Source organism: Leopardus geoffroyi, chromosome D2 (genome assembly GCF_018350155.1).
Source record: "Leopardus geoffroyi isolate Oge1 chromosome D2, O.geoffroyi_Oge1_pat1.0, whole genome shotgun sequence".
NCBI lineage: Eukaryota > Metazoa > Chordata > Mammalia > Carnivora > Felidae > Leopardus > Leopardus geoffroyi.
This window is the reverse complement of record NC_059334.1, coordinates 80940771-80952198: the sequence shown is the minus strand read 5'-3', so window position 1 is coordinate 80952198 and position 11428 is coordinate 80940771. Positions and strand designations below refer to the sequence as shown.

General features: G+C 47.3%; 1 protein-coding gene across 2 annotated transcripts in view; it reads left to right on the top strand.

Moving 5' to 3' along the window:
- The first annotated feature begins 8159 nt into the window (after positions 1-8159).
- EEF1AKMT2 (EEF1A lysine methyltransferase 2) overlaps positions 8160-11428 on the top strand; it is a 38982-nt gene continuing 35713 nt past the window's right edge. The window contains exons 1-3 of one of the 2 annotated variants that reach the window (XM_045439170.1): positions 8160-8309; positions 9382-9447; positions 10679-10793. In XM_045439170.1, coding sequence (XP_045295126.1) covers positions 8191-8309; positions 9382-9447; positions 10679-10793 — 300 coding nt within the window. In that variant the 5' untranslated portion in view covers positions 8160-8190. The remainder of the gene's footprint in view (positions 8310-9381; positions 9448-10678; positions 10794-11428) is intronic. The other variant, XM_045439171.1, reaches the window with a different exon arrangement.

Below are 11428 nucleotides of genomic sequence, written 5' to 3'. Positions count from 1 at the left end.
CGGCCGGCCCCGCCCCTTGGCATCCTGGGAAATGAAGTTTTTGGCGGGTGAGGCCAAGGGGCCGGAGCGCCCGCAGAGACGCAGATTTGCCCTATTGGAACCCAGCCCCCGCGAAGTGTCCTCCGTCTCGTGCCCTGCACATCTCAGATACCGCCTCTTCTGCATAGCCCTCGAGAGTTCCCCAACTCATTTTTTCTCTTTGCAAATGAAACTCTTACTAATAAAATCCAACTCAAGAATGAAAGGAGGGAGATGATTCAAGCAAGTGCGTGGTTGGCGTTTGACATAGAAAGAAAATGCTGTTATTTCCATTTTCGCAGGACCACTCTGGCTGCAGCGTGGAGGCTATAATGTGGCAGAGGGGGAAGGGCGGTACTGTAATCCGCAGGAGGGAGGTGACTTTGGGGGTGGTTGGAAGTGAAATGGTGGTAGCAGTAAAGGTGGTAAGGGATTGGATTCTGTAACAAAAGGACACGAATTTAACGAAAAAGCATGGAAAGAAGATTGGAACAACAAATTTAAAAAAAAACAGCAAAAATTAAATCTCACAAAGTTAGGTAAAGAAGCTCAAGAATCACCATTCTTCTCTTTGTCCAATCTTTCAGGTTCGAAACTGGACTTCTGATCTCCCACAAGTCTCCTTGTACCACGCTCTCCAAAAGTTCAGCAGAAGGACTGTTTTCTGACTGTTGCACAGGCCCAAAACCTTGGAATCATGGTTGACCTCCCCCACCTTTGATCAGTCAGCACAGTCTTAAAAATATATCGAGAATCCTACAACTCACCACCAGCACACCTATCACCTATCATGGTGGTCTAAATCATCAATTCTTTCCTGGGTCTTTATAACAGTCTCTGACTCAAGAGCCCTGAACTGGGGGCAATTTTACCCCTCAGGGGACATTTGGCAGTGTCTGGAGGCATTTTTGGATGTCACAACTTGGTGGAGGGTGCCGCTGGTAATAGTGGTTAGAGGGCAGCCAAATATCCTACAATGCATAGGACCCCCACCTCCCCCACGGGATGAGGTTGAGAAACCCTGGGTTCCACCTTGTCTTCAACCCCTTCCCTGCCAAATCTAATCTCAACACAGCAACTAAATTGGTCATGCTAAAACTTAAAATTTAGGGGGGCCTGGGTGGCTCAGTCGGTGAAGCGTCCGACCTCGGCTCAGGTCATGATCTCACGGTTCATCGGTTCGAGTCCTGCATTGGGCTCTGCGCTGACAGCTCAGAGCCTGGAGCCTCCTTCAGATTCTGTGTCTCCCTCCCTCTCTCTCTGCCCTCCCCTGCTCGCACTCTGTGTGTGTGTCTCTCTTTATGTTTAAATAAACATAAAAAAAATTTTTTTTTAATTTAAAGCATGTTGCTTCTTGGTCTAAACCTAAACCTTGTAATGACTTGGTTCCTATCACTCATCTGACTTCCTTTCTTGCTCCTGCCCCCTTTGTTCACTCGGCTTCAGCCACACTAGTCTTTCTGCTTCCTGGGTATCCCTATCTCATCCTACCTCAGGGCCTTTGCACTTGCTGTTCCCTTTGCCTAGAGTGCTCTTCTCACAGATAGTTGCAAGGTTTACTCCTTCATCTCTGCTCTAGATGCTCTGATGTGTGACCCATATCCACCCTTGCAGAACTTACTATTCTACCATACCCAGCTTCTTCCCCAGCTGGGGAAATTGTCAGCTTTCTCATGGACTTGCCTTCAGTATAGTGTCATTGCCTGAGATCATTCCTCATTTTCTGGGTGACCAACATTCAATGCCTCATCAATATAGATGGATAAAGGCTCACCTCCTTCCTTCCAACCTGGGGTAATTCCAAAGGGTCATCCCAGCTCCAGAGCGCCCTGTAGGGGAAAGAGGTGCTAGCTGAGGTGCTGTTGTAATGGTACCCCAGTCCGCCAACTTCCTCCATCCAGCTCTGTTTCTTTCCCTTCCCCAGTAGGTGGTGATCCCGAGAGCACTCCCTAGTAATCTTCTTTCGTGTTCATCTCAGTCTTAGACTCTGCTTCCCTGGGGATATAACGTATGACAACCTGTTGCAGATTTTCACTTAGGGCCACCTGGTCAGAGAATCCTTCTCTTATCACCCTAACCAGACTGCAGCCCCAACCTGACCTTCTCAATATTCCTTCCCTGCTTTCCCTTCCCCTTTCCTACTTATCACCATCTAACATCATCCCTATTTTATTCATGTCTCAGCATATTGTCTTTGTCTCTCTGCTGGCACATTCTAAACTGCATGCGGACAGGGATTCATCTTCGATTTGCTTACTGCTGTAGTCCAGCATTTGGGATAATGCCTGGCATGTAGATATTACCCAGCACGTGACTGCATGCCCCCCCCCCAAATGATTGTTGGGTGAAAGTTGCATAAAAAGTGGGAGGGTCCCACAGAAAATGGTTGTATTTTATCAGCAGGTGCTAGAGGGGAACGGAGACCAAAGAAGCTAGTAAAAGGAATAAGCTCATTACTAACAAGGTGCCCTGGGTGGTGCCCCTGAGGAAAAGATTTGAGACGCAGGAGAAGATGAGAGAGGAAAGAGCCAGATCAACAGCATTTTCAACAGCATTTTTGGGGAGAAGGAGAAAGAGAAAGAGAAAGGGAGATGAGTAGCTGCAGTGAGATTCTGAAACTTGGGGAAAGATGAGAATAAGGAATTTTTAGGATGTAGTGTTGCGTATCGTATGACAGAATTCCTCTTGACTGCCTTCTTAGGAAAACCTTCAGCAAAACTTCTACAGTGATCGAACACACCCATGTAGCGATTGCGAGGCAGGTTTTAGAGTGGATCGCTTGGGTTCCAGTGTCAGGTGTAGCACTCACTGTGTGATCCGGAGCAACTTCTCTGCACCTTGGTTTGCTCCTGTGTAAAATGAGGTACCTGCCTGATGTGGCAATCTTAAGGAGTGAATGAGATAGCATATTGGATGTTTCACCCAGTCCTTGGCACACAAGGACAGCCTGCTGACTGTTAGCCATCACTTCCATTGTCATGAAGTAGTTTAGAAGATAAAAGAAATCTATAGGCTCTGATAAGAAAAGACCTCCCAGTATATCACCACAATATTCTTTTTTTTTTTTCAAGTTTGATTCATTTTGAGAGAGAGACAGAGAAGCAGAACCAGCTGGAAAGGGGCAGAGAGAGAGAGAGAGAAAGAGAGAGAGATTCCCAAGCAGGCTCCATGCTGTTAGCACAGAGCCTGATGCAGGGCTCGATCCCACGAATCGTGAGATCATAACCTGAGTCAAGATCAAAGTCAGATGCTTCACTGACTGAGCCACCCAGGCACCCCTATCACTACAATATTGTTTTTTTTTTTAATATTTATTTATTTTTGAGAGAGAGAGAATGAGTGGGGGAGGAGCAGAGAGAGAGGAAGACACAGAATCTGAAACAGGCTCCAGGCTCTGAGCAGTGGGCACAGAGCCTGACACGGGGCTCGAACTCTTAACGGTGAGATCGTGACCTGAGCCGAAGTCGACGCTTAACCGACTGAGCCACCCCGGTGCCCCTCACCACAATACTCTTAAGTGAAAATGCAACTGGCAAACAATGCAAATGGTAAGATTCCATTTCTATATATTTATCAAAAAAACAAAACCCATGCATTTCAGCAGGTGCTTGTATGCAGGCAAACGCCACGCTCTGCTATGATGGATCTGGAAGAGGAAACAAGAAAGTCCATTTCGCTGTGCCCTCTAGGTAGTCGAGGAAACTGAGACTTAAAAGGTTTAAATCAAGTGACTTGCCCAAGGTCACACCTGGTATGGACTAAGTCGAGACTGAAGTTCAGGATGGCTTGACTCTGTAGTCCGTGACCAGGCAGGAAAATGCAAAGGAAAGGGATGAGTGGCATCAGGCATGGAAGGAGAGAAAACCTGGCTGGGTCCTGGAGGCCCCTGTGGAGGAAGAGAGGGGAACAGAGGGGAGCAGAGGATAGCTGGGACCAGGGAAGGGGCCTGGAGCTGAGCGGCTCGAAGGAGGTCTACTGGAAAGGGGTTGCAGTGGCCCCAGTGAGCTGTGAGCCCGAGTGGCCCAAAGGAAGGCAGAGCAGTGGCGACAGGCTGGAAAAAATGGCCCTGAGCCCAGGCCCAGGGGAGGCCAGGAGGAGCCGTGTGCGGAGGGTGAGGGAAGAACAAAACGAGGATGATGCTCTGCTTTGGCTGGTCAGGGGCCACGCGAATGGAGAACACAGGGAAGAGAGGGTTTGGAGGTACTGGGGTTGGGGGAGGAGGCAGTGCAAGGAAGTTTGGGTTTTCGACAGGTTGACAGGTTGAGTTGAACGTAACAAGGGACGTCTAGGCAGCTGCAGGAAAAGCCCGGACTTGGGGGTAGAGGATGAACTTGGAAGTCACTAACAGTAAGAACTTGGAAGTCACTAACAGTAAGAACAAGAGCTAACACTTACTGAACGCTCACTGTCTGTCAGGCTCTGTTCTGAGCGCGTCACTTGCACGGTCTATTATGTAATCTTCCTAACAATGTTCTGAAATAGGTCCATCTTGAACTCCATTTATAACCGAAGAACTTGAGCTAGCATTTAATGAGAATTCGCCGTGTGTCAGGCATGTAGGATTTCACAGGAATTACCTTATTTACTTATTTTAAAGTTTATTTCCTTTCGGGGCGCCTGGGTGGCTCCATCGGCTGAGCGTCCGACTTTGGCTCTGGTCATGGTCTCGCGGTTTGTGAGTTCGAGCCCCGTGTCAGGCTCTGGGCTGACAGCTCGGAGTCTGGAGCCTGCTTCGGATTCTGTGTCTCCCTCTCTCCCTGCCCCTCCTCTGCTCATGGTCCGTCTCTCTCTCTCTCTGTCAAAAATAAATAAACATTAAAAAAAATTAAAGTTTATTTCTTTTGAGAGAGAGAGAGAGAGAACTAGTGGGGAAGGGGAAGAGAGGGGAGACAGAGGATCTTTGCTGACAGCAGAGAGCCCGATGTGGGGCTCAAACCCATAAACGGCAGATCATGACCTAAGCTGAAGTTGGACACTTGACCAACTGAGGCCACCCAGGCGCCTCTATTTTTTTTTTAAGCTTTATTTATTTATTTTGAGAGAGAGAGAGGAGAGAGAGAGAGAGAGAGAGAGAGAGAGAGAGAGAGAATCCCAAGCAGGCTCCACACTGTCAGTGCAGAGCCAAATGTGGGGCTCGAACTCACAAGCCATGAAATCATGACCTGAGCTGAAATCAAGAGTCAGACGCTTAACTGACTGAGCCACCCAGGCACCCCAGGAATTACCTCATTGAATGCCACGGGCACTATTATTATTATTATATGAGGATGGGCAAACTGAGGCCCCGAGAAGTTAAAGAACTTGCCTACAGTCACACATGATAGGGTCAGGGCTCAAAACCTGAGTCCAACTCCAGAGCTGCTTGCCTACCTCCCTTTTTAAAAGGCTCACTCAAGGGGTCCCAGGGTGACTCAGTCGGTTAATGTCTGACTTTGGCTCAGGTCATGATCTCGCGGTTCGTGAGTTCCAGCCCCGCGTCGGGCTCTGTGCTGACAGCTCAGAGCCTGGAGCCCGCTTCGAATTCTGTGTCTCCCTCTCTCTCTGCCCCTCCCCTGCTCGCGCTCCGTGTCTCTCTCTCCTTCAAAATTAAATAAACATTAACTAAAAATGTTTAAAAGGCTCACTTAAGAGCAGGTGGTGCTGGGAAAACAAGGAGGGGTTTTCAAGAAGGTTGTCCTAAGCGGTGTTGACCACTACAGAGGAGCAAAGAAGGTAAAGCTTGGAACTTGACCCTTGGTTTGCCAATTAGGGAGTGTTTGAGAACTCTTAAAAACAGTTTCAGAGAAGTTGGAGGTAAGCAGGGTTCCAGGCTGCAGTGATCTGCAGCATTAGAGGGAGACGAGGCAACCCAAAGTACTCAAAGAGCCTCCCCCTGCCTATGTAACGGGCACCTGGTGAGAGAGACTGTGTTCCTTGGCACATTCCACCTTCTCCCTGGTGATGGGCAGCTCCACTCGGATTGGGCTTCTCTACCCTCCACTGAGAATCCCGTTGCCCTGGGTGATCAGAGGTGGTGCCCCACACAGCCGTCAGGACTAAACAGCCAGAATAATCCTGGAGCCACAGAAGGAACTCTGTGTAAACAGAGGGTTTTTCCAGGGCTCCATACCAACAACTGTTTATAGCATTCATCACACACAGCAAAAACATCTTAAGTGTTGGCAAGGCACCAGGTTGAAGACGGCCTTATCTTTCATGGATCCTTCGTAATTAGAACCTAAAACTTTTTGAGACTTAGTCATATTCAAGCTTGCTTTCTCTAGCATCTAGAGTCTACAAAAGATCAAAACAACCATTTGCCCAGGGCAGCACTAAATGGCCGTGGCATTTGGTGGTTTTATTGCACTGTAATAAGGTTACTTACGTTCTTCCTAGAGTTCTTTAATCACTACACACATGGACCCCCTTCTGTCTTTTACTGTAGTCTATTGCCAGCGGTTGCTTGAAGATCTTGGAACATCTTGTATCGGAGGAGATGCACTTTGGTCCTAATTGGGGTTTCTGTGGACTGGAGAGGCAACTGTTGATGCTGTTTACCTCTAGGGACTTATTGGACTTCTGTCTGCTGAGTCAACAGAAACGTAGCCTAGGAAACATTCCCTCTGGTTGGAAGGCAGCCTTATTAGAAGCCTTCGAGAGCCTGGCCTACCTAGGACATTCGACTGTCAGTAGTTCAGGGCTGCTACAGAAAACACCTCCAGACCTTTGGCCCACAAGATTTCTCACATTATACTGCAGAAATCCCAATGGTAGTCAGACCAAGAGGCGGATGGATCTCAGGTTCATTGGTTGGGAGCAACCTGGTGTAACGAGTCACTATTTCGGGCGTGGTGCAGGTGAGGAGGTTGAGACACACAAAGGTTAGGAGTCTCAGACAAGATCAGGTGCCTGGCTCGGGGCACAGCGAAGACAGGCATCCATGCATCTTGACTCCCTTGCACCTTCTTCCACAACACTCCGATCCGACCCTCGTTTTTGGAATATTTTTGTTCGAGGGGGGTTGTCATAAGGCATTCATTTCTCTGGGCATAAATTCCCGTGTCCACCAGTGATATCAAGTCCCAAGAGGGCAGAATGCTATTTTTAAGGCAGAATCCCAGCTACAAATTAAATTAGCTTTCTGACCAGGAAGCCAAATAATGCAGTGGACTGTCCCACCCACTTTCCACGTCTGACCACGATGTGGATGCATGAGGTGATTTGTGCCTTTGCAGTGAGCAATATTGGCCTCACCTATTTAGTGGGGTTTTCCCACTGGCAGCCTTTTTCCAAAATGCAATACCTTGAATAGTCCTGTTTAAAAAAAAAAAACAAAAAACCAAAAACAGCTGAGTAACTTTAAATACCTAATTGCCTTTATTCAATGATTCATGAATCAGGCAACATCCCATGTAACAAGTAGAAGGGAGCTCGGAGTTGTACAAAATGGAACGTTTTTACAGGCCAAAGGTGGGACTAGTAAATTATGAATGGATTATTTCAACCTCTCAAACTAATGTAACATTGACTGTCAACTATACTTCAATAAAATAATAATAATTTTAAAAGTGCATTATTTCAGGCAAGGTCACCTTCCCTTAAGGGAAGGCAGGGGGTCTTATCAGGTGGGTTACCTCACTAGTGCCCACCAGAAAATTCCAGATTGATTGGTTTAAAATTCCCCTCCTGGGAGGGGTGCCTGGCTGGCTCAGTTGGAAGAGCAGGCCACTCTTGATCTCTGGGTTGTTTGAGCCCCACTTTGGGTCTAGAGGTTACTCAAAAATAAAATCTTAAAAAAAAAAAAAAATTCCACTCTAGGAGAGGTTGAAGCTGCAGTTAAGTTGGGTTAGTTAAGCGTCGGTGAAGGTTAGCAAAACCGACTCCACTTTGGATGTATCTTTTTCACAGTCCCTTACAAACTGCAGTCCCCAAATGTGGTGGCGCTTAGGCGGGCACTTCAGAAAGGGGGTGCATCTGACTCTGGCTGGAGGGGGCAGAGAGGGAGGCGAGGCCCAGTCTCTCCACGCCTGGTCGTGGGAACCCGCACCCAGGACCAGAACGGAGCTGAAGAAGCCGAGCCGGGAGCAGTAGAGTGGGCGGCCTCCCGCCGCCTAGAGGCGCCGTCCACAAGTCCGCTCTGTCCGTGCTTCGTCTCTATGGCGGGCCCCACGGCCCTCTGGGTCGCGGAGCGGGATGAACTCTGGCGCGGGCGGCGGCAGCGGCGGCGGCTGCGCTGGGGCCGCGGCGCGGTCCCGAGGGGGCAGTCCCGGAGGGGATGGCTTTGCCCCGTCGGCGCTGGGGACCCGAGAGCAGTGAGTGTGGCGTACCGCGGGGGAGCGTGATTGGCACCGCCAGGGCTGGGCCCCGGGAAAGGGACCGGGAGGGATATGGGGCCCCGGAAGATGGGGAGGACCTTGGGGGCGTGGCGCGTGGAAGGTAAGGCGGGGGGATTGATGGGCTGGAATCCCGAGGGGCCACCCTGTAGGTGGTTAAGGGGCATTTCAAGGGGTCATTGTATAAAGGGATCGTGGGGTGCGGAATGCTCTCCGAAGCTTTTGGGGAGGCCTCGTAAGGGTCTCGAACCCGAGGGGCAGGCTTGGAGAAAGAGCGAGGAGGCGGGGTCGACGGTAGTGGGGATAGGGAAGGGTAAGGGGGGCACGGTTAAGGCTTAGGGGATGGGGTAGGGATGTCGGAGCTGGAAAGGGTGGGAGTGAAGGGTGACCGGAGGAGAGAGCGAGGAGATGGTGGGGCATCTTGGGGTAGAAGAAAGTGGTCTGACCAAATCGATGTTCAGTAATTCTGAACGAATTAATAGATGGATGAACGAATGACAGAGGAAGGTAAGGATGGGCTGAGTTGAAGGGGTAAGAGGGAGCGGCGATTCTAGGGAGATGAAGTAGCAAGAGAAGGCAAATGATGAGGACGGGGAACTGTACTTAAAAGGAGTAAATCTTAAACTTACAAGTAACTTTTAGGCAGAGCTTATGTTTGGTGATTTCCTTCTTGAGTAACCAGCGTATTGATGGAAAACCTTTGCGTCTACATGTTTTAGACTGCAATGTGCTGTAATGACACTTTGTACAGTCAAGTTTTGGACTTGTGTTTGGGACTTAGGGATCCTGGAACAAATACTTGCTTACACTTTTTAAAGGTAAAACCTATAGTAGTTTTTAATACATCAGGTATTGTAGTGTAAACTTACACTGCTTGTCTGTTTCTTTCGTTCTTTTAACACGAGGATGTTAAGGGGTTGATCTATGTGCACTTCCTGATAACACAATAATGTTTTAACCTTCTGTCATAAATACTTAGGATGTATTAGAAACATATTTAATTCGTAATGCAGTTTAATTCAAGAATCTTGCTTTGCATTTGATTATATAGTTGGGATGCTGTCTATGAGAGAGAACTGCAAACTTTCCAAGAATATGGAGATACAGGAGAAATCTGGTGAGTTAGAAAAAATAGTGGAATTATGATTCAGAAGAGCGAGTGTGTGTGTGTGTCTTCTAAGTGTTTATCCCAAAGGAAAACAGCCTAAAATTCTTGGGAACTTTGAACTGATTCTAGCTTTAGTGGGTAGATTTAAAGAGTCTCTTCTCCGACTTTTAATGGTCCAGACTTAAATTGGATGACTATGCAGGTATCCCCCAGCTTTTTGAAAATGCACATTATGCCCCTCAGGTTTTATGAAAGACTTACATTAGTACCTTTAAGTACGTGAAAGAAATCTGAAGATTTTTACTTTAAAAAAAAAAAATTTTTTTTTAATGTTTATTTATTTTTGAGAAAGAGACAACATGAGTGGGAGAGGGGCAGAGAGAGAGGGAGACACAGAAGCTGAAGCAGGCTCCGGGCTCTGAGCTGTCAGCACGGAGCCCGACGTCGGGTTGAACTCACGAACCATGTGATCATGACCTGAACCGAAGTTGGCCACTTAACCGACTGAGCCACCCAGGTGCCTGAAGCTTTTTACTTTTGCACAAAAAGGTGAAGAACAAAACTAGCATTCACCGTTTGTCTTGCAGTGAGCCCTTAGAGAGGCAGTGCACACCCCTAGCAGCAAGAGTTGTGCTGCCAAGCTCCTTCCCCGGGAACTATACTCAGCATCCCAGCATCAAGCCGCCGTAGCTTTGAACAGTGTCTGTGAGCGTCTGTGCTTTTTCTTGATTTATTTTGTGCATCTGTTAGCAAGATATGTCTTAAGGTATTAGGCCTAAGAGAGGTTATTTTGGGGGTCTGGGAATGCTCACAAAATTTTACCGTATAAATTACTGGTAATTGCTTCTTTGCTTTGTGCCATTTTGCCACAGGAAAGGTTTCATAGCAATGTTCTACTTGCGGTTAGAGGGGGGAAACCTGCATTAGGAAGTTACTGTCATCCTGTGATTGTCCTTGTTCAATAAGCGATGAAATTTTGAGCCATACACGAGTGTTAGTGCTGATGTAGAGAAACATTAATAAGTAGCATATTGACTTTATCTATTCTATTCTATTCCATTGGGGGTGTTTTCTCCTAAGTACTAGTAGAGGTGAAGTTTAAGTAGTCACAGATGCTACTTCTTACTTTCACCAAAGACTTACTTGAGCGTATTGAATAAGCTGCTTAAATGGAATCTAGTTGTAAACTTTGCTCTGTATTCCTTTGGTATCTGAGTAACGGATTCTCTGTTTCTAATAGGTTTGGAGAAGAGAGTATGAATCGGCTAATAAGGTGGATGCAAAAACGCGAGATTCCATTGGACGCTTCAGTGCTTGATATTGGAACTGGAAATGGTGTTTTCTTGGTTGAACTTGTTGGTACTTTTAGTATTCATGTGTTAAAGCCAAATTTTAAAATGAAATTAAAAACAAATCTTGCGAATGAGGATATTAACCATGCGAGTCTAAAGTAGCAGAGCAGTTGTACCACCTTCCTTGAGAAGTCACATGGTACGGAAGGAGGCTGCGTGGATTGTGAGAAAGCAGGGCATCTGAGCGCTCGTCTTGGCCCTTCTGGCCTTAACCTTGAGCTTCAGCAAGCCACTTAATTTCTCTGGGTGTAGGTTCTTTCCGAAAACTTTTGACTAGGTGATCTTAATTGGTTTCTTCTAGCTCAAAACTCTGGAAATCTGTGTGTATGAAAGAAAGAAGCCTTTTTACATTTCTGGTAGGACATAAATACTTTATCTTAGGTGAGCGTATGGTTTGAAAAGAGTATTCTGTCCGTGGAACTGAGTTTCGGCACAGGTTCTACTACTAACTAAACGATCATTGTGTGCCTGTAGTGTGCTCATTGCTGTGGCATGTACTATGGTGGAAATGATAATACACTCCCTCTTAGATGGCTCTGCTGTCTTAATTTGTATGGGTATACACACAATGGTGAAATTTGTTGAATGACTTCCACGGGCCAAGGCTTGTGCTGGGCACTGGCAGCCTGAAAATGTAG